The sequence below is a fragment of the Lycium barbarum genome, chromosome 8 (genome assembly GCF_019175385.1).
Source record: "Lycium barbarum isolate Lr01 chromosome 8, ASM1917538v2, whole genome shotgun sequence".
Lineage (NCBI taxonomy): Eukaryota > Viridiplantae > Streptophyta > Magnoliopsida > Solanales > Solanaceae > Lycium > Lycium barbarum.
In genome coordinates this window covers 101,287,102-101,310,786 of record NC_083344.1, presented here as the reverse complement: position 1 = coordinate 101,310,786, position 23,685 = coordinate 101,287,102, and the positions used below count along the sequence as shown (strand labels likewise).

General features: G+C 37.0%; 1 protein-coding gene across 1 annotated transcript in view; it reads right to left on the bottom strand.

The window, feature by feature from the left end:
* Positions 1-1,871: 1,871 nt before the first annotated feature.
* LOC132605186 (MADS-box transcription factor 23-like) overlaps positions 1,872-23,685 on the bottom strand; it is a 29,918-nt gene continuing 8,104 nt past the window's right edge. Inside the window, exons 4-9 of the mRNA XM_060318405.1 lie at positions 6,255-6,316; positions 4,248-4,347; positions 4,113-4,154; positions 3,950-4,033; positions 3,672-3,814; positions 1,872-3,553 (exon numbers count right to left, since the gene is read on the bottom strand). Of these exons, the coding sequence (XP_060174388.1) occupies positions 3,526-3,553; positions 3,672-3,814; positions 3,950-4,033; positions 4,113-4,154; positions 4,248-4,347; positions 6,255-6,316 (459 nt within the window). The 3' untranslated portion in view covers positions 1,872-3,525. The remainder of the gene's footprint in view (positions 3,554-3,671; positions 3,815-3,949; positions 4,034-4,112; positions 4,155-4,247; positions 4,348-6,254; positions 6,317-23,685) is intronic.

Sequence of the window (23,685 nt, the reverse complement as noted above, 5' to 3'; positions counted from 1 at the left end):
TAAATGTGGTGCCCCATAACCCCTAAGTTTTTGTCGTTTTAGCTTCATGCCCACCAAGTGTATTTTCAATGTATTTTTTCAGTGTATACAGCCGTTTTCACACCTATTTTCAGTGTATTTTCAGTGCATACAACCGTTTTTTACTCAACAACGATTTTTTATTTCGTTGTATTTCGAAATGGCGAACGTGACCAAACTGAACATCGATTTTGTATTTCGTCGTATTTCGCTGTATTTCGAAAACGCGAACATGACCAGACTCAACAACAATTTTTGTATTTCGATGTATTTTGCTGTATTTCGAAAACGCGAAAATGACCAGACTCAACAACGATTGTGCATTTCGCTGTATTTCGAAAACGCGAAAATGACCAGAAATACAACAAAAGCAGTTACGAATTGTAATTTTGCAACTTGTAGCTATAAATTGTTAGAACCTATTAAAAGGTAGCTATTTGTGTAAGTTTTATTTTTTTTTTGGTTGGCTAAAGTACTTTTTGTAACAATAGTCAATATTTTATGGCAACAAAATTAATTTTTTGGCAATAAAAAAAAAGTTCATTTCTAAATGATTCATCATATATGCCAACAATAAAACTAAGTTGGTGCCAAATATTAATTTTTGCCAACTAAATTTTTTTCGTTATCAAAACAGCTGTTGTAATTTCTATACTTTGTTGTAGCGAAGGGTGATATAGTAAAATCATCATCTTATTTATAGCTTCTTAATTAAGAATGTAGACAAGTAATCATGAACGGAAGGAGGGAGTATTATTTACATTTATAACCATTCATATAATCTCATTCACGGCACAATGATCGTTATATATCTTATCATCTTCCTGAATTTTAAATCCTTGGACGACTCATTAATTCCTCCGAATAGTTTTTTCTTTCTCTCTCTTCTACCCATCAATTGTTTATTTAGAAAAACAAAAAGATTGTCTATTCTAAATGCTAATACGCGCAAACTTGGAATTCTGTTCAATTGACTGTTTCTCACAGACAGGTATGCTTTTTCAACACTCTAGCAAAATATTATTGGGAAAGGTCTAGTGCCACACTAATTTTGGCCACAATGATCCAAATGAGGGTAGTTCAATAAATTCACATGTATATTTAGGTTAAATTAAATAATTTATGTTTGGTCTATATCATTTCTACCCTTTCCTTTCAAGGTTCATTAATTCAAAATTTGCATGGAAATTCTACAAGTAAAGGTTATGGTGATCTTTTTATAGGTGTGACCAAATTTGAACTAAATTAGTGCGGTAGTTCTCAATATTATTTTACCCCATGACACTAAAGTTATTTTCTTGTTTTAAATGCCACTGTGGCAATATTTATTTGTTTAATTCTTGTGTTTGTCCTTTAATTTCTTCCACAATATAGTAGTAGCATTCATGTATACCTCCATGAAAATTATTATTGCTTGACAATTAGTTTATTATTCATTGTTGGCTGACAATTCCTGTGCAAACTCTTACGAATTCAGTATTTGTTCACAGTTCTTAACAATTTTATCTAGTTTTCCAATTTCGAGTCTCTAGAGATTCTTAGGTGGCGTTTGTGGGGATTGTTGGGACTTTTTGCAGAATGTATGGCTTTGGTGAAAATCTTGATTTGGGAGTTCCAAAAAATTTCAATATTTTGTTGCAAGTAATTCTTGTAAATTGTAAAAAATAATGAAAATAGTTCTACCGTTTTTTGCAATTTTTTCACCAAACACACAGTTTTTTGCAATATGATACCAATTGTCAGGCGGAGCCTTCCTAAGATTTCTTGGAAGTGCAGTGCGAGGCAAAGTAACGGATTTTCGTGTGATTAATTTCCGCCAACCGAAGGCCCCTTCCGTACACTAGACTAAACTATCGTGCCATACGGGAAAAGCCAATATCAAGATCACAGTATGCAAAAGAAAGAATAGAATGGAAGCTTATTTATATTAAAGATAGTGACAGTTACAAGAAAGCCAACATAGTGCCAGTGGGTTGTTGCAAGCCTTTTTTTCTTTGCAAGAACTCCAAACACTTGCAGATTTTGAATCTCAATGTCTTCATGTGCTTAATTAAGCTTAACTATTGGTGAATATGATGCATTGCACGTAGGACTTTAGCCTGTCAGTCTCTCCCGTCATAAATTGAAATGTTAAGTAAATGCCCTTTGGATCAAATTCAACATCAAAAGATAGCTCATAATGGAAGGATTGTTCAAGACCATATAAGAAGGAAACAACTCATCTTTTCAAGACTGGACATTTGAAGCATGGACAATGTAACATAGGGTCAATATTGGGTAAACCATGAATTGAGATAGGTCTAGCTCTGAAGTCATGTTGAGAAAATGGATTTTGAGCTTACCGCCCCCTCAAAAGCTATCTCAAAGAGGAGGATTGCCCGAAATCATATAAGTAGATAACAACCCACCCCCTCAAGTCTCAACCAGTGTATGACACTCAACAAGAAACGCGTTAATTAGGCACTTCAAGTCTTGAATTGCTATTTTGAAGGAACTTGAGTTTTTACTAATGATGTTTATATAGAAAGACAACATCCCATCCTCTAGACCAATGTGGGATACTCAACAAGGATACTCTGATGGGGTCCAAGCCCCATGTGTAATGATATTCCATGTGCCAAAATTAATTGGCTAATATTGATTTTCTTGGAGCCAAAGTTTGGAAAGATATGGAGGAAAATCACTGTGTTCATGTAGCAAACTCTGGGACAAAGTTTGTTTCTCCTATAAAAGGAGAGGCATTTTTTCATTCTTAATCACACCAAACAAAGAGAGAAAGAAGAGTGAGACACTCACAAATAGAAAAATAGTCTATGCGGAAAGAGAGTGTGAGTGATATTGTAGTGAGGTAGGAAAATTTCAAAAGAGGGTTATTTCTTTTAATTGTGTAGTAGTCTTTGCTACATAGTGTAAAATCCTTACTGTAGTGATATTAATTGCTCTTCTTGGCCCCTGGCATTTTCCTTTTTGGGTTTCCACGTAAAAAATCTTGGTATCATTATCGCTCTTTTTTCATTATTGTTTATTAACCGTATTGCGGTGCTACTTTATTATTCCGCTCAAATACCATAATTATTATTTTTGTGGCGGGTTTATGCCCAACATACTCAATAAGAAACATGTATATTAAGCACTCCAATTAATATATAAACTTTGAATGAACTTGGGGTTTTTGCTGCAAACGTTTTCCGAATGCAGATCATGCGAACATCAGTGCCAAGAACAAGGTTTAATCATACAACCATTTTCATTTAACACCTACGTACTACTGAAGCAAACCCAGATAAATGCCATGATCTCGTTCTTATTTTTTGTCCGAGATTAGATTACATTACATTACATATATAAACTTCTACATGTTTATAAAGGTTGTAAAGCTATTCAATATATTGGCAGAGCCGATGTATATGCCTCTGCCTTGATGAATTTGTCCTTCTATCTTGTTTAACAATGTCATTCATATAACCATCTCGTAGCTGTAAGCTAGTTGAGATAGAACAGAAGCTCTCAATCTGCTTTGTATTGCAGTTGTAGTCTGTTGCAATGTTGAAAATCGCAACAGTCAGATTAGAATCCCGTTTTATCTTTCACCCTTTGAAGTGAGGGTCTATTCTAATGAATAATTCATCAATAATTTGCAATAGAGAATTTACCCGAGCTTCATTGCGTTTGATGATGTTTCATTCCTCTGTCCTTGTGGCTGGCTTAGCTGGAGATTGATAAAATCATATCCATAGCTGATCCCGTGTGTAGGAGCACTCTCATTTGCTTCATTTCTATCTCCACCGCCACAGTCCTGAAACCAATGTAGTTTTTTCCCGTTTAGATTAATCCCAAGCACATCTATGCTTGTGGAAAAAGGGAAACAGAAAATTATAATCCATGGCGGAATTTTGTATAATAAATAGATGCAATGTTCTTGAAATTAGACCTTTTTCTGCAACTCTCTATTCTCTTGATAAACGAGATTCACCTTCTCATACAGTTCTATATTTTCTTGACGAATGAGATTACCCTGCAGTTGGAACACTAAAGTCATCTTTATAAGCTTAAAACACAAGACAAGACGAGTTCTGATTGTTTTCTAGTAAGACCTTCCGATTCAGTTCTTTGATTTCATCATTTAAAACTTGCTCCTGTAACAGAAAGATTATTACTTTTAGAAGCGGTATAAACATGATAGATCAGATGTGCAGTAACCACAAAACGTTAAATGGTGTAGATGTTACCTTTTTCATTCGGATGCTTCTCAAACTCATGTCAAGTTGGTTTTCCACGTCTGTAAGATCTTTGATGCTGAGTCCAGAAAGTTTTTCACCCAAAAGCTGCCTGTGATCAATATCAGATAAGGATAAGTAAAGTTTGTATCCTTTTCATTTTCTCAACCTGACTTTGTTTAATCTACATAGAAAAAACTACGTTGTGTATCAGTGAATGCTGTTTTTTGGGCCATGCTTAAACAGACAATTTTCATTAACATAAGACAATTTCATGTAGTGATTTACTTGAACAACAACCTGCTTTTTATATGTAATTATATATCAATTCAACATACTAGTTTACACATGGTTCATTCTTCTAGATCTATGTGGAATATATAATAATCTCCATGCCACCCATCATCAAAATGAGCTGTAAATGACAATCTACGGATCTGGCCTTTTTCTTTTCTAGATGTTACACAAAGAAGTGAATCCTCCATCTTTTTATATGGCCAAATATGTCCTTTATCCGTGGATTTCTGTACTTTCAAGTTGATCTGATTTCTATAATTTCCTAAGGAAGCTTTCTTTTGATGTACGGCATTTCATGAGGGTTATTTAACTCATTACAATCTTCAGAAAAGGGAACAACGGAACGTAACAAATGCAGCAGATGCTGTGTGTAGAATTGGCTAGAATCACCTTGGCATTTATTTCTTCACTGTACATGAGTGATGAGTATGGTTGATGATTTAGTACATGTTTTTTCTGTTTGGTGTGTGATGGGTAATGCCTAAAACATTAACGGAAGTTGTGTGCAGTTGGCGGGGGCAGAAGTGAAGGTATAATCTCAAGCTAGTTTGAATTACTAATCCAGTGTGCATCTTTTGGTTGGCGTGGGAGGAAAGAAATTGTAGGTGTATTAAAGGAAAAGTTGTTATATCTCTTTCTATGATGTATAGGATAATACAAACTTTGAATTTTCGGTCTAGTTTGAGCTATGTAAGTATTAGATACTTTTGTGGGCATTAGACTTTTTGCACTAATAAGGGAAAGAAGTATTTTTGCGGTAAATATCATTTAGCACTTTCTTGGTTAAGGTATGTGTTATTAAACAAAGGTGAAATTTAACCATTAAATCCTTAATCGTTTAGGTCTTAGTATAGGCTTGTGCTTTGCCCTTTTCTTCAACAAGCCTAACCTTTATGCTTTATCTCTCATGTGACAAAGGAACTAAGGAGTGAATGAATAGAAAACAAGAGAGTAGATACGTGAGGATTCAGTTACTAGGCTTTATGGAGAGGAGTGCTAGGGTTCATACTTAATGCCGACGAAAGAACACATCAGAAGAGAAGGAAGCAAAACTGCATTCTCTGCTGTGGCGTGCCATGTAGCAACATTTCAGCATGTGTCTTACACTTGAGGATCTAAGAACCTTCAACTTCAGTAATATTAAATATAACTCGATTATATACAAGTTCGTTGTTTGATTTGACGGATGTAGCAAATAAGGAGGAAAAAAAGTGTCAGTCCTGTCTTTCATTATTACATTGCGCGAAGAGGCAAATATCACAATTTTAGTTTGATTAGGATAGTGCCAACTGATCAATTTCTATCCGAACTCTTAGTGCCTTAAAAGAAGTTTAAGTTACGGATGTTGGGCTAGACTTTTGAATAGGATTAAAAAAGGTTAATGAAGAAGGAATAGCAGAGTAGTTGGAGATATGCCTGGAGATTCATTTCATCATGATAACAGCATTAGTGTCTCTAGCTGGACATGTAAAACATGTTCTTAGAAGCCAATATCCAATTTGTGCTGAATCTTGGATAGGGATATCTTCATATACAGAGGTTTATGAAATTATTAGTGTAGCATTAGCATGTATCCTACTTTTACATGTGTACCCATATATCCTTTTTTTTTATTCACTTAAAATTAGGTTTGAAGTTCATAGAATCGCTAGTGGGTCTACATTCATATGAGAAGAGTTTGTAGCTGTAAAAGCATATATGAATAGTGGCTGATACAATTACCCGTGTCTTTCTTGCAAGTAATGCAGCTGTTGCCTTAAGTTTACTGCTTCCCCTTGCCAAAACTAACAACAGAAAAAGAAAAGTTTGTTTAGTTTAACTTGACAACTGCAACATTAATTCTATAAGAGAAAATAACAGAACTTGATTATTGACCATCTTAAGGTCTACAAGCAAGTAGATACAAATTCCATTCATCTTTCCTGTAATAGTTCCTAGTAAGTTATTGCAAGCTCATAATTAGTTTTTGGAAGAAAAAAAAAATAGGTGGCTTGCTTATATCCAAATTTCTCTAGAAATGGGCTTTCTTGAGATCAGTTTGAACTTTGTGAAATTGCAGAGAGCTAATTAATGCAAATCTTCGCTGTTGTGTTTTCAACCAGCAATCTCAGGTCTTCTACATATTTCGCATTGAAGGTTCAGGATAAAATTTTCTGGGGTACACATCTATTTGGAGAAGCTTTCATTCTCATCATATGATGGAAGTAATAAGCGTTTAGTACCATGTGTGATCCGATTCGATTTGGGAAAAACATCAAATCAAAACACAAACGCGGAAAATTAAGATAGATAGAAATAAAGGGAAAAGAATTGAAGAAAGGGGATGAGAAAAGAGGGATAGAATCTAGACACTCTTGATAATGAATCTAAGGACAAACCTAGATATATCAAATCTAGATCCTTCCAATTGGATTCAATCAAGGACCCTAAGCTATTTGAAATCCAATCAAGAGTTACAAACTTGAAATCCACAAATAAGCAACTCTCATATGAATATCAATGGAAAAATGGTTCATAAGCCAACAAAGGAATCACACTTCATCAACTAAGTCCAAACTAAGGCTAGTAAGCCAAACAAACTATAATACTAATATCAACTCTCAATTCATCATAATTCATAAACTAAGTAGAGTATTTATAGTACTAGGATAAAGAAGACTAGACTAACTATTACAAAAATATCGTTAATGAAGTAAGGGCCTTGTTTGATAGTCTTCTTTAGAGATAATGGCTTGAATTGCGAAAAATAGCCTCTTGCATAGCTAGCCACCATCGTGTCCCACCATCTTATCTTCGCTCCACACGACCAAGCAACCATCCATACGTCATATGCTTGATTTGGCTCATGTGTGCTCCTCGGGATCGTATCAATGTGTATGATCCCAATTCCCAATATCATGATTCAAATGCTTTGAACTTAGATGGGAGTTGCCTTACTACGTGCTTATGCAAACATATAGCATGACTACTTAGTAGAGCAGATAAAATTTTAATGGCTTTCTTCTTTTTGTCGCAATTAATAACATGATTTGATTCTTGACAATCTTAAGGTCTATAAGCAAGTAGACACAAATTTCCTTCATAAAAAAAAAAAAAGGCAGCCTGGTGCACAAAGCATCCCGCATTATCAAGGTTTAGGGAAGGACTACACCCAAGGAGCATGAGGTAGACAGCCTACCCTAATGCAAGCATTAGTGACTGCTTCCACGGTTCGAACCCATGACCTATAGGTTGTAAAATCCTATAATTGTATAAATAGGAATAGGAATTACTTTTCTTTCCTTTTTAAGATAACTTGTAGACATTATATAAACCCAAAGATGCTTGAGAGGATAAACAAGTAATTCATTTTCAAATCTCTTCTCTCTTTACATGGTATCAGAGCGTCTAATATCTTGATAAAGACTCAAATAGCTTCCGCTACTCATAGGCGGTGCCGGTGAATGTGTGCTGCCCGCCTGACCAATGATTTTGTTCATTTCTTCTTCACCTCGGTGTCTAGCATATCTCCACTCTCTGTCAATCGGTGCTCCTCCCTCGGTTCAAGCATCATTCATCTCTCCGGCGACCGTTATGGCGCCACAATCTCATTAGTGACCGGCACTGCTACTTTCTATGCAACCGACATCTTCCTCTAATATTAAAATTCTATCTGAGCCAAGGGTATGAGTCTCTACTCTAAATATTCTTTCTATCTACTCTGAAAATTATTTTACTAGAGCCAGGGGTTTGAGTCCCGTCTCTAAAATCAGAGCCAATGATTTGAGTCCCTACTTTGAAAATTCTTTCTCCTTGTGCTGAAGAGTCCAAGCAACATAGATTTTAGGACATTTGTGTTCTAATTGGAGGAAACCTAGTATTTTGTTAAAGCAAAAGAAAGAATTAGTAGCTAGATAAAGTGCAGAGGAAGAATACCGAACAATGGCTTTAGTTGCATGTGAGCTTATATGGCCAAAACAACTTCTCCAAGAGTTGGGGTGGGGTGGAGATGCACCTATGAAATTGATATGTGACAAGCTTCAATTCACATTGCTTCAAATCAAGTGTTTCATGAAAGAACAAAGAATAGAGTAGATTGTCATTTTATTTGACAAAAGATTGAATCAGGCTGCATTGCGACAAGTTTCGTCAACTCAAATGATCAGATAACATATATTCTTACAAAATCGCTTCATGACTCCAGAATTGAGGATTTGTAGCAAGCTTGGAGCATATAGTATGTACACTTCAATTTGAGGGGGAGTGTTCAGAATTAAGAAATTATCAATATGGCGCGGGCCTATTTGTATTGCTTTAAATTGCTTATCCTTGTGCCAAGGGTCTACTGAAAACAACCTCTCTACCTCTCCAGGTTGGAGTAAGGTCTGCATACACTCTACTCGCTTCAGACCCACTTTGTGGGATTTCACTGGGTATGTTGTTATTGTTGTTGTTGCAAGGGCCTATTCGTTGTAAATATAGGAAAGGTGTAGGATCGCGTAATTTTGTAAATAGAAATATGAATCACTTTCATATCCTTTTTAGGATTACTTGTAGGCATTATTTAAACCCCAACATGCTTGAGAGAATAAGCAAGCAATTCATTCTCAAATCTCTTCTTTGTTTACAATAAATTTTCTCAACTGCATCTATTGAGTGTTCAGGTATGGAGTTCCAAATACTCAGTCAAATGTGGTAATGTATTGGAGGCTTTATTTGATTAGGCGCACATCACATGTTCCAACCCTGACACTAACCGAAGCCTGGTACTAAGTGGGAGTCGAATGGGAAGGGCAGGCCTGCACTACCCCGAGTTTTGAATTTGTGAACATAATTAGGGTTGGGCAGCTAACTCACATGAGATTTCTCAGTCATAAATATACCATAATAATAAGGCAAAAATGTTTAAAACACCCCTAAACTTATCGCGGATTATTACTTTAATCCCCGAACTATGCCTAGTATTAAAAACACCCCTTAGCTTGGCTAAGTGAATTTAAAAAAAACACCCCGGAGCTTATACACCTTAGTAAGGTGTAGTCGCTCGCGGTCCAGCTAGATCTTTTAGCTGATATGTACTCCACGTAGATAAATCATAAGCCAAAAATTAAAGGAAAAAAGACTAACCTATTAAAACACTCGACCTAATAACTCACCCGCTCAAATGAATCACTCAACTCTCTCAAAAGATTTCTCAGCAGTGTAGACATTAGGAAAATTCAACAAAAGGGACCTTCTAAGAATTAGAAAATTACAGATCAAAAATTTGAACTGATGAAAAAAAAAAAAAATTCTTGATAGGAAATAAAGAAAGCAGGAAAAAACTATAGTATTGATCAATGAAGGAATCAGAATTTGAAAACCCTCGTCGTTGTTCTTGAACCAATCCCAACAAAGCCCTTTACCACAACCCACTTCTGGGTTGTTTGTTTAATTTTGATTTATTTACTGTTTCAAGAAAACTGGGCATGTTAGCATTTTATAATGTTGTTTTTATAAAATTACATACATTAGTTTTTATAACCCCAAAATCTTTTTTCCGGATTGTCATTGGACCATGAAATTCTCAAAACCACCGGAAATTCACATCTACAAACATTAGTCATCAAGAGAATTGAGAGAGAAACATAAATATGAATAAAAACTTTAGCAATTAGAGAAGAAGATCAAAAATATTTGAGTTCAACTTGGGGTGTGTTTTAACGGGGGAACCTTTAAGTAGAGAAGAAAGGGCTTTTTTAGTTGTTGGGTGGAATTAAAAATAAAGAGAAATGTAAAAATGAGATTTTTGTTGTTTATGTGGCATGTTTTTTAGGCTTGCGCATGAAAGAGTTTGAGACCACTTGCTATGCAATGTGGCAGCTCGGGGTATTTCTAAATTCACTTAGCCAAGTTTAGGGATGTTTTTAATACCAGGCATAGTTCGGGGACTAAAGTAGTAATCCGCGCCAAGTTTAGAGATGTTTTAACCACTTTAGCCTAACAATAATGAACCAATTTTCACTGGGATCACTTTGTGTCTCATTGTTTGAATCACATTGCTTCACTATGAGGTGATAATCCCATGCTTCGCACAACTTTGCAACTTTAAGTGACAGAACAATGGTTAATAACACTATCGACAATCGGACCAAACAAACACAAAAATGAAAATGGAAAATGTCTACCGCTGTCTACCACAACCAAAGCATAATGGAGTGGAAAATACTGAAGAGAAGAGTAAGAACAGCCAAAATGACAAGAAAAATGCAGAATGGGTAAAACTACTACAAGGATCAGAAGGAACTTACCCATGTAGAGTGGGGGAAGGAATTGGCCCTGCAGGAAACCAGGGATCAGTCTTGGGGTTTGTGTAGAGAATGAACCTAGTGCGTCCCCAAAAGCCAGAACATGAGGTGAAAATTGTCTAAGACCATTTAAGAAGAATGTGTGACAGTATTTCAAAAAAAAAAAAAATGTGTGACACTACTTCACCCTTACTTCCCATGCTTGGACAACCGGAATGTGAATAATGTAGGATCCAAACATTACAACAATATGCCCAATGTAATTCCACAAATGGGGTCTGAGGAAGGCAAGCTATACGCAGACCTTACCCCTACCCTGGTGGGTTAGAGATGCTGTTTCCGATAGACCCTCGACTCAAAGGATTGGGAAATACAATAGTGATGGGTCTGGCTCTGATACCATGCAAAGAAAAATGGATCTTGGGCTTTACCTAACCACAAAGTTAACTCATATGATGAAGATCACCCAAAAGTATACAAGGAGACAATAGACCAACCCCTTAAGTGATGTGGGACACTATAATACGGTTATTGATTGATGGTGGGGATGATTCGGGAGTGGGAAGGTGAGGGGGATAATGGTAGCATGGTGGGGAGGAGAGGGAAGATGAAGACGGTGAGTTGGGGGCAAAGGGAGGGACGAACAGATGTATCAATTTTCCACTTAACTTTAGGGCTGCCAATCCTGGATATATCGTCATATCCCCCTTCAAACCCCTCCCTCAATACCGATTTATGTGGCCAAGGTGAATTAACCAATGCTATCAAATTGAGTATTAGGGGCAGATAAACTTTATCTGGTGCAGATAATCTATGTAATAAATGGCCTCTAGTTGTTGAATATGTTGGATATATGTGGAGTCATTAGAAATTAAATTTAGCATAACAATATGTTAAGGGACACCAGCGATTTCAGGGAGCAAGAAATAAACCCTTATAATGAATACAGAACCTGGTTTAAAAATTAACCTCTTACCTCATGTGGATCTGCATGCTTGTGCTGCAACAACTTAGGCTTTTGGGATATCTAGAGTTTCAACCAGGGATCTCTTCTAACTAGAATTCGTAGCACTCAAATTTCTACTATGACGCAAAACACCCTTTATACATACGATAGATTCCAATAGCAACAAATTATGTCGATGAAAGACATAGCAGTCTGTCTTGGCATAACGATATGAAACAAAGCCTCAAGAAGCTGACATCTCAAGATAGCCTGCTCATTGGTGGAAGTAATATTTCCTTCAGGACATTAGGGTGCAAATAGTATACCATTTCCTATTGTGAATTTTTTTGCTGGATCCCCAAAGTAAGATTAAGGTCTTGGAAGAACAAAGAGCAGCTTCTACCGCAATTGATTATGATCTTGATATGCACGTTAATTTCTTTTTCCACCTGTTGTTCATGTGCTTTTACTTTCAGGTTTTCAGCTGAGATGTCAGCTTGAGCTTTTCCCAACCAGATTAAATTGTCAGGCTTGTTAGCATGTCACCGAGGATGCTTATGAAGAGTTTTCCGTCTCCCATGCTCGTTGCCACACTTGCACAAAAGAAGCAAGGTATCTGGGGGCCTAGCGGGTGTTTGAAAACCAAACCGTGGTTCTTGTTGACATGTATGACATAATTTGCATGCATCTGAGAGGTTAAGTATTAAATAATTTTAAGAGGTATTTCTCAAACTTGGTCGCTGCTTTTTCTCTTGAAATTGGATGCATTTAGTGCTATCCTCGGCTGATCAGTAGAAATAAAAGATATGTGACCTGACAGCCTCCATTAGTTCTGCTGATGGTGATGGATTTGTTCATATATGAGATATACACACTGCTCATCTGAGAGCAGAAGATCAGAACTCTAGTTCAGGGGTTTCGATTAAGTATTTTAGTTTCTAAGGTTTGAAATATCACATGAATTTTACCTATATGCTTAAATGTGAACTGTAGCTGCTAAATATAAACAAACGAAGCTAGTTGCCTTTGAATGATTTAAGACATCCGTGCCACACAAAGTCAAAATGGATTTTCTCAAGATCAACTTTCAATCTTTAAGCTTTTGAGCATGTTTAATCCAACTTAGTTGTTATTCATTTAATTTATTTAATCTCTTGGTCCTTTGCCCAATGGCAATGTAAGGGGAAATAAATATTGCTTCATGATGTTACTGTTTTTCTTAATTCAGATATCTGGATATTACTTACCTTTGATGACAGATCCTACAATAATTTGGGTGGGGTTAAGACGTCCTCCATCCTCTTGTGGATTTCCTTTTCTACTGGAATCTGCAATGTCAAAGTATTCTCTGCGAGACAGACGATCTATCTTTTAATGGGATTGTATTGAAAATTTTGTCTCATCAGAACCTTCAATCTGGTAAGTGGCTCTTTTGGAGTTCACTTCATTTCTCTGCAAATGCAAATAAAATACGCATCAATGCTGGAAGAAACCAGATTTCACTATTTTGGCTTGTCCATCGCTACAGAAACAGATACCTTGTTTACTTGTGAGCTGGATTATCTGATCTTGCAGGGTGTTTCCACCAGGTTATGTTCCCTAGTTTGAATTTACAGGAATACAACTAAAATAGTTAAGGTGAGCATTGCTGTCTTCTCATACCACTCATTCTGGCAAGAAACACACATATTTCAGTCATAAAACACAAGAACTTTGCAGGCCCAAATGTTTGTCTCAAAACAAGTTGTGAACTGGACTAATAGTCATTAATCAGGAAGTTTCTTGTATGGATTTGATTTTATCAGTTGAGACTCCAACTTCATGCTCTATTAGTTTGCTTCAGCAATATTTTCCTGGCTAAAGATTCCGCCTATTTTCCTAAACTTATCTGATTTTGGATGATTTTTCTGTGTTTTATTTCATTCTTAACATTGAAATAATTGAAGCATCAAGCCCACATCATTAACCATCCTTTAGACAAGACAACCAGACGCAAATAACTGACAAGTGATACGTTGTCGAATTAGTGACCTCTTTTGTTCTGAGAGTTGAAAGAAATTTTATACTTACTAATTGTCCTGGAGGTTGAAGAAACATGTTAAAACCTGCTAATAGCATGCAGATAAGTACAGAGAGTGAAGCATAGTGGAAGATCAAGGATGTTTACAATAGACCAAAGATTTTTATAAGTTGTCTTAGAACATGACGGCAAATATAGGTTTGAATTTTGGGAAGAGATTAACATAGTTATTGTAGTTTACAATAATTAGTTGGAAGATTTGCTCATTTTGTTAAGAACCTATCATAGGGCAGTGCTAAGAAAATGGACCTTGAAGCTAAGTTAACCCGTAAAGTTAGCTCATGAGGTGAGAATTGCCCAACACTATTTTAGCAGATAACAACCCATTCCATCAATCAATGTAGGACTCAAAAATATATCTATTTAAGTGTCACATATGACTTAGTTACTGCAATTCTTGATGTAATGGGTCCTTAATACAACCTGAATGTTAGAAAAGATACAATTCCTACAGAAGTCAGCAAAGTAACTCCCAATCATGAAATGGAATCCTGCTTCCCAAATCTTTCTACGGTAAGCTTCCTTGCCATTTAAAATAGCTTGGACACTCTATCAGGTTTCCACTTCTGCTTGAGCGCTAGAAAGATCAAATCCTGATAGAAGTTTTGTGAAGGAAGCTCCCTATTTTGAGATAGACCCTGGTTTCCCATATCTTGTTGAGACAAGCTTCATTACCATTTCAAATACTTAGAATACACTAGCCGGTTTCCATTTCTTTCATGAAATCTTTCAGGATAATTAGATTGCAAGTCACTAGTAGAAAATTCCCTTATGCAAAATTTCAAATATAATTACCTTTTTGTTGCTTCTTAAAGTCTTCTTTACCAATTGCTTGGCTGAAAAACTAACAAGCTAGTAGCTAGACCTTTCAATGGCTAAGGTTTGCATTGATCGAAAGAAAATAGAGCAAGTTTATGAACTTTAGTCCCCTAATTGCAGCTGTTTCTTATCCCGCTCAAAGGGAATGGTATACTTCTGTAGCTGACTCTTCACAATTATCGAAGGGGTCAATAGACGAACAGTTAAGCATAATTTTGCTTTTGATACAACCATAATATCTAGTAATGTAAACCATAGTGGTGGTACATAGGAGAGGAGAGAAGAGAACGTGAGTGGAAGAAAATGGATACTAAATGAAAGCAGATGATTCCTAGGATATAAACAAGTCAAACCAACCATTTGGGTATTGCTTGGTTGAGGAGCGAGAGTGGTTCTGTATCCATGCAAAAGTTCTCTCCTTTGTACATGATGGAAAGTGCTGGCGTCCATAGTTCTGTCAAACCTCCTCAACAAGTGCTTACCATGTGGCATATATGTCCCTGATTGGTTCGAGACAGGATAGGAATTAAAGGATGACTCGATCCATTTACCTTTCACGTCCAGCTAGATGTGATACCGTTGGTTTAGCAGAAGCTTAGTCTACAGATCTAGTTACTGCTTTGTCAAAAACAAATCTTCCAAATGGTAGTCAAAATAATGTAAAGCAACATGCATATTTGAAGAAATATGAATGTGCACTATTTAATATGGCTTCTACTGGTCAGCAATCAAAGTACAATATCCTGATTTTGGTGCTGACAACATGTTAAGGGTCAGAATCAGACCTTCACAGTTCTAACCTCTAAGCTGATCTGCACAAATATTTTTCGGCTTCTTACACCTCAAAGGGTCAACAACACCCACAGCGGATGCCAGAGTTTTTGTGAGGTCTGTACCTGGATTAGACATTAGAATGATGGGACCAACAGGAGCTGAGAAACCTCAGAGGACGATGTCAACAGAATGAGAAATCAAATGACAGGCAGTTCTCTACACAACATACATCACTGTGGATCTTACCTATATGTAGTACCTGATGGTTCAATATGCGGCGCACATTGCAGCACTTACTGATCCTTACATAGATAGGATCTACATGGTAATTTGTACAGTGGAATTGTTTTGGAAAGTTTATATGCACGTGGTATTGCCCTATCTCCTCAGAAATCACAGTATGGGTGCCAATGAGGTGCAAAGGTAGTGCTTCAAGACATCATGGCTATTGCGGATTATATTGCTGAAGTCCTTAAGTAGGCGCAATCATCCAAAATTTTCCAGTTCTATCCTATGAGGCGCAGAGAAATAACATGAGATTTTCCTGGTAGAAAGAGAAACATAGCTGCTGGTGTTTAGGTCCATGGCGCTTGGATAACATGGAAAACAACTTCAAATCCTCTTTGCTGGGAGAGTTCAAAAGCCATAAGACGAAGTAGTTTGAGATCTCAGAAATGTTACGACATGCTATGGTGCAAATCCTTACTTGATGGACTGATGCAATTGGTAATTTTGTAATCCAGAAGTTCAGTGAACATGAAAGTCAGAGGAGGGAACCTCATGATGCACATATTGCTGGTTTAAAAATATCTGGAAAGCTTTTATATCAGCATCTCTTGCTTAGTATAGCGTCCATCTTCAGTTGAATGATTACAACTTGAAATGGATATAGGCATCTTTGCAGAATTATCAATGATTACCTCTGTAATCTGTGTACTTGTAGGGTACTTAGACTATTATTGTATAGATCTTCTCAACATTTTATGAAGACGCATGACCTATGATAAGTTATGCTATTTTGTGTTTTCATGATTTGATAAATTTATTGGAGGAACTAGATATGTTTATAGAGGGACCAAATGAGGAACCAAATGTGATCAGGTTCTAGCCGTTGCTTGGTCAACTCTACAGCTGTAAAGCTGCTAACACTGTACCGACTGGCAGCAGTGTAGTAGCACAGTTGTAGTTTGCTAGTGGACAATGAAATGTCTCTTTCGTAACAACATTTGCTCCACCCATATAAACAACATTATACAAATGCAAACCCACCACTTTGCAAATTAGAAAATCTCATATATCTCAAAGTGCAAGCAGCCGCCTCTCAAAGTGCTCGTCAAGAAAAAGGTTGCAACAAACTGAAGGACCAGTTCCCTAATTACTGAAGATTTCTTAAGTCCTTTAGGTTGTTGAGTCTTTGTCTTTTGTTCTTTAACATTGTATTCCTACACTACTTTCAAGAAGTGCATAGTAGGACAAATTATCAACCATTTTGAGTTTATTCACTTGGCTAGAGTTAGTCAAGGTGTGTTTCTTTGCAATAGAGTTATTGTAAAGTTCTTGCAATAGAGTCATTGTAAGGGGAGGAATTAAGAGTTTAATTCCTAGGTTGTAATATGAAGTTGCTCAGTTTAGTGAAGTTTGAGGAAATCATACTCTGGTAGGTCATGATTTTTACTCTCTTGAGCAAGGAGTTTTCTACGTAAATATCTTGTGTTATTTACTTTCTGCTTTACTTAAGGGAACAAATAGATAACTATGTTCTCTACACTGTTGGTGGACTTATATTCTATCAATTGGTATCAGAGCATGCTTTTTCTAAATGTTTAACATCTAGAAATGATCCTTCTCATGGCTGCCCCACCAAACCTAGAGGAATGACAGTCTAGCACAAGACCACCAAAATTTAATGGAAAGTATTATGGGCGGTGGAAGACAAGGATGCATGGCTATCTAATGGCTTAGGATTTTGAGTTGTGGGACATCATCTGTGATGGTCCTCACATTCCTATAAAGACAGATACGGCTGGTGTTGCAACTACTCCAAAGACGAAGAAGGAGTATAATGAGACTGACCAGAAGGCTGTCGAGAAGAATTACAGAGCAAAGAAAATTCTTGTTTGTGATATTGGACCTAATGAGTACAATTGTATCTCATCATGTCAATCTGCAAAGGGGATCTGGGATGCTCTTCAAACTACTCATGAGGGATCAAGTCAGGTAAAGCAGTTTAAAATAGCCATGCTTACCATAGAGTATGAACTTTTTAAGATGAAGGATGGTGAGTCTATTCATGAATGCATACCAGGTTCACCTCCATAATCAATAAACTCCACTCTCTTGGTGAAATCATTCCAACTAGCAAACTGGTCCATAAGTTACTTATTATATTTCCTAGTTCTTGGGAAAGCAAAGTAAATGCTATTTCTGAAGCCAAGGACCTACAAAAATTGACCATTGATGAGCTCATTGGTATCCTCAAAACCTATGAGCTAAAAAGAAAACAAGATCTGGAAAGAAAGGAGCCAAAGAAAGAGAAGAACCTGGTCCTCAAGGATGCTGCTAAAAGTGACTCAAGTGATGATGAGTCAGATATGGCGTATCTCACTCGTAGATTTCAAAAAATGGTCTGCAAAAATGGTGGGTTCCAAAAGAAAGAAAACTCCAGCAAAGACCCCAAAGGATATGACTGCTGTCACAAGTGTGGGAAACCTGGGCATTTTATCAAGGAATGTCCTCTCCATAAGTAGGACTATTATAAGAACAACTTTGACAAAGCAGCAAAGAGGAACCAGGTTCTTGACATGAAATTCAAAAGAAGAGGAGCAGCTGACAACTTGGTGAAATAGACTCTGGCAGCCTGGGAGATTCCTTTAGTGAATCTGAAGATGGAGATGATCTAGGTGATACATCCATGATGGTTGTTGACGATGAGCCTTCAGCATACGATTCAATCTTTGCACTCATGACGAAATCTGATACTGATGATGACAGTGAACAGAATGAGGTAAATTTTCTTGATGTTCAGAAAAACTTGAAAAGTTACTCTCAGAAAAATTGATGTCATTAGCAAATGTGTTAATCGATGCACATCATGGCCTTATTAAAGAAAAGGGGGCTCTAACTGAAGAAATTGGTGAATTTAAACAAGAAAGGGATAACATGGTAGTTTGCATCGTTGATTTGAAGGAAAAGGTTGATGAAGTAACCAAAGAAAATTCCTTGCTAAATAGCCAAATGAAAAAAATGGATGAATACACCTTCTAGAGGAAGCTAGTAAGATTCATCTTGAGCTTGAGAGAACCAAAATGAGTCTCATTATTGAACTAGAAAAGAATAAGCAACTTCAAGAGAATCTGAAAACGGTAAATATTAAGCTTGATAAGTCACTTCCGTGGACCTGGTCCTCTGACAGAATTACATCTATGTACACAAATAATGTAGAAGGCAAGCAAGGTATTGGCTTTCGAAAGGCCAAAACTCCCTATAATCCCCACAACAAGTATGTCGATATATCTGTTAATTGGCTATGCACTCACTGTGGTCAAATCGGCCATTATAAAAACGCATGCAACGCTAAATTTCAAGCTCTTTAGAAAAATAAGAATTTTATTAAGAAGGAACCAAGAGCTGAGGGACCTGGTCCCTAAAAAATAAAAACTAACCTCCCTGCATGGACAAAAAAAAAAGCTTAATTTACCCGTTCTATCACACTAAGGGAACCAAACTGGTTTGGATTTCTAAATCTAATCAGTGATTTAGTTTGTAGGATGAGTAAAAGGAGTAAAAAATGATACATGGATAGTGGTTGCTCAAAGCATATGACTAGAAGAATGAACAATTTCCTCTCACTCAAGGCCTTCTAAGAAAGGAATGTATCCCTTAGAAATGGCAAGGAAGAGTACATTCGTGGCATTGGAAAAATTGTGCCATTAATGATGATGCTGAATTATGGCACAGACAGCTAAGACATGCAAGCTCCTTTTTACTGGACTAGCTGGTTGTGGAGGACCTGGTTCGTGGGTTGCCAAAGACCAAGTTCAAAGATCACAAAGCGTGTAATGCTTGTATAAAAGGTAAGTAGGTCGGATCCTCTTTTAAAGAGGAAAGTATCTCAAAGCCACCTAAACTTCCTCATATGGATCTCTGTGGGACAATGAGAATTTCAAGTAGATGGGGAAGGAGGTAGCTGGCTTACCTGAGAACTTTTGGATGTGAATGCTCTGTTCTTGGTGGCATTGTGAAAGTTGGATGCTCAATGTTTTGAAGAAGGTGTGCATGCAATCCTTGATGAATCAAATGAAGTGGGTGAAAAAGGTCACATAATGAAGAAGCTATAGAAGGGGAATTTTCTAAAGCTCCTGACGAAGCCATAGAAATTTCAAATGAAAAGACTGATTTAATGATTCAAGTCAAGCGAGAGAAATGAAGAAGATGCTGCAGAATCTCTAAAAGGCGCATAGGAACCTGGTACCTCTATTACTCCACACGAAGCTGAGTATCGGGTAGCTGATGTTGTGTCAAGTACCCTTGAGGCTAGACAAATAGGTCAACACGGAGGAACTTGGTACCTTGAATTCTGAGCCTTCCTGTCTCAAAATTGAACCCAGGAAAATCAAGGAAGCAGTGAAAGATACGGACTGGATAACTGCTATGAAATAAGAGCTCCACCAATTTGAAAGGAACAAAGTGTGGCACCTGGTCCCTAGACCATCAAACAAAACAATGATAGGAACTAGGTGGGTGTTTCGCAACAAGCTTGATGAAGTTGGAAACACCAAGGCAATATTGGTGGTTCAAGGTCACAATGTTGAGAATGGTTTGAATTGTATGAAGTTATGTAAGAAAAATGACCAGGTAGCATATATTCTCACCAAAGCATTGAGCAGGGAATATTTTGAGAGAAATCGTTTGGAGCTGGGACTGATCAAGATCAACTATCTATTCCCCTACAAGTTCCCTCAATATATGATTAGCTATGTCTAGAGGATAAGTTTATACTGAAAATATTCTTGGTAATATCTAACTCAGTACTATATTGTTACAGGTATGCACGCATGGCAAATCTCAAAACCTTACAAGGCTAAGTGATATTGCACACTTCAAAGATTATGCTTTCATTTAAAAAAGGAAGTTGAGGAACCTAGTTCCCTGACTCAAGTTAGTATTTCCAACTGTGCATTATGTTTTGAACTTACTAGAGTGCCATGTCACTATAACACTTTCCGCCCAATCCGTTACACCCCGTATCTCAGAACTAAGGTTAGACTCGTATCGTTAGAGTTTTAGTGGAAAAACTGAAGCTTTGAACGTTTTACAAATATAGTTGACAGGCCTACTTCGGGAAACCATAACTCCTTGATTAGTTGGGAACTTGGGAAAGTATCCTAATGAAAGTTATAGTATGTAGAAATACCTTTCTAACGATATAAGGACCAGGCCAATCAGAGATCGGAGCAAGGAGATATGATCGTCTCAAGATGGCTAATAGTAAGGCGCTTAAAATTCTATAGAATCGGCTAAGTTTTCGATACGTCTGCCTTCCAGTCCAATTTCCTAAAAATATGTTGTGAATTTGAGAAAACTTAAAACATTAAAGTTGTATCCCTTTGAATTAGATTTCCAACGGTATATTGTGGAGCCAAACGGAGCTTTATGCTAGAAATTATGCCCATTTTACCGAATGCTATCAGAAATGGCCTAGGGCGTCGGACCAAGTAAAAATCACATAAACATGTAATTTTTCATCAGGTCCTATAATATAGGCCTAGTGTGCCGCCCAGGGCGTCACCCGAGGAGACGCACCAGGAAAAATTATGCCTGAAATGACCTTTTTTTGAATTTAATATGTACCCAAGTCCGAAGAACTTTTCCCACTTCATTCTAAACCAAATGTTTGGAGAGAAAATACCCTAAGGCTTCCAAAAAGCATCCAAGGTGAGTTCCTACTCAAACCCCATTGATTATTACATCAATCTAGCAAAGATTAACGCTAGAATCCCTATCTATTCCATAGATTATCGATTGAATCTTCGTCTTGGGCAAAAGAACCCTAGAATCTGAATTCAAAAGGATTGAACTTCAAAAAGGTAATAATTTTACTCTCTAATCACTTATAGTTGTGAATTGATGAGTTCTTGGGAGAATCGTAAATGAATTTGATAGAAAGTATCATATGAACTATGCTAGGGTTTTGGATTATTAACTTAGGATTGTTATAGTCATACGGGTGATAAAGAATGATGTTACTTCCATCAAATTGATATTGTAGAATCACCTAGAAATAATAGAATGGGAATTGAGCGAAGAAAGCACCATTAATGAAAGTTGTGGAGCTTTATGCCCACTAAGTGTTTGATAAAATGCTTAGGTGACAAAAGCAAGGATATTATTGCTAATATGGAATCCCTTTGACTTGTGTTGCTATAGATTAAAGTTGAAAGGGTTGACGAACGTTGTATTACACTCAGAGGCCGGAATTAAGGTATGTGAGGCTAACTCTCTACGTTTGGGAACATTGATAATTCTCCCTACAAAATGGTTTATTGATCATTACAGTTGCCTCAGAATCGCAGTTATGCTTTAGTTTCCATAAATAGCTGCAGCACCGTTGTTCTCCAGTTTCATTATTTGTTCATGGCTTTCATTCCGAATGTTGTGGAACCAGAACATAATCTAAATAAACTCGTGTTTCATACCCATGAGTCTCAGTCTAGAAATGTAGTACACTTAGAAACAACCAAGACTTCAGTCCCCACAGTCAGGTCTAGAATTTGTGTCCCAGTTCAGTAATGTTCATTATTCCAATGGTCTCCGTCTTTAATAATAATTAATGAATAATTGAACATATGTGATTGCCCAAGGGCACAGTCTTATGTATATGTATACTTGGTTGAGGTCATCGACTGACGCACTACTTGGCCGAGGCCATAGTTGTGCATTTATTTTGGGTCGAGGCCCCACATATATAAATACAGATAAAAAAATTCTTCAGACGCAGAACAAAGAGTATTCATAACTCTACTTCCTATTTCAGTTTATAGTTTCAGTACAGTTGCAGTTTCAATCTCAGCATGTATTACCAGTTATTATTATTGGGCTGCCCCTTTTCCCGAGCATCCCATTTACAATTATTTATTTCAGTTACTTTACATACCAGTGCAATTCAAATGTAGTGACGTGCCCTTTTATTTCCTGGGGGCTTGCATTTCACGATACAGATATAAGTTTACAAGACGACAGATCTGCTTGCTAGGATTTCCAGTATCAACTGACTGGTGAGCCCCAGTCTTTCGGGGCATTATCATTACTTTACAGTCTTTCAGTATTTACAGACAATCAGTGTTTTCAATAGTGCATAGAGGCTTCATAGACTATAGTTGCAGATAGTCAGAGTTTAGCAGATTTTTGTGTTAGCCGTGTTGGCTATGTATTTATACTCTCAGACTCATTCAGTCTTTCCGCTCTTATGTTTATTCAATCGGAAATTTATTAGATCAGCATTTTTTGAGTTTATTTTCGCATTCAATATGTTTTAATATCACATGTTGATTCAGCCAGCCAGTTGGTTTGCTCGGTCACATGCAGTCAGGCACCGGGTGTCGTGTTACGCCCAGCCCATGGTTCGGGGTGTGACACAATATTCTAAATGTGATTATGGATGAACCATATTTGTAGTCAGTTTCCTCTTTCCACTTGTCAAACTACTTTAATTTACCAAAAACACTCTTTTGCTCTCTTAAACTTACTCTCCTTTCTATCTTCAAAGCAAAAATCGTCGAAGTTCCTATTTCCTCTGTCAAACTTGAGAATCACAATCTTTTATCTTTTCATCTTCCCACTCGATTCTTACCATGTCTCACCTTGAATCCACCACACTAAACTCTCCAAGTTCAAAACCCTCTTGTCTCACCCTAAAAATCCCCAACCCCTTCTGAACAAAACCTAACAATGTCACCGCTAAAATCTCCACTTCTCTCTGACCCAAAAACCCATTCTTCATCTTCAATACCTATCTCTTCTTGTCCTTCGCGTCATTGAATTTTTTTTATCTTAACCATAATCTTCGTTCATAAAGAAACCCCTGTTTTGAATGATAGTGACAGGACAATGTCTCTATCAAAACTCACCGATGACATAGTCTAACTTGAAGTAAATGAAGGAGAGGTTGAAGTATCCAGTCAGACTCAATGTGCAGTTGACGAGGTCACTGAATCGACAAAAATTAGTACTCAGGCTGATCTACCAAGTTCCTCGACGTCATTGCAGAGA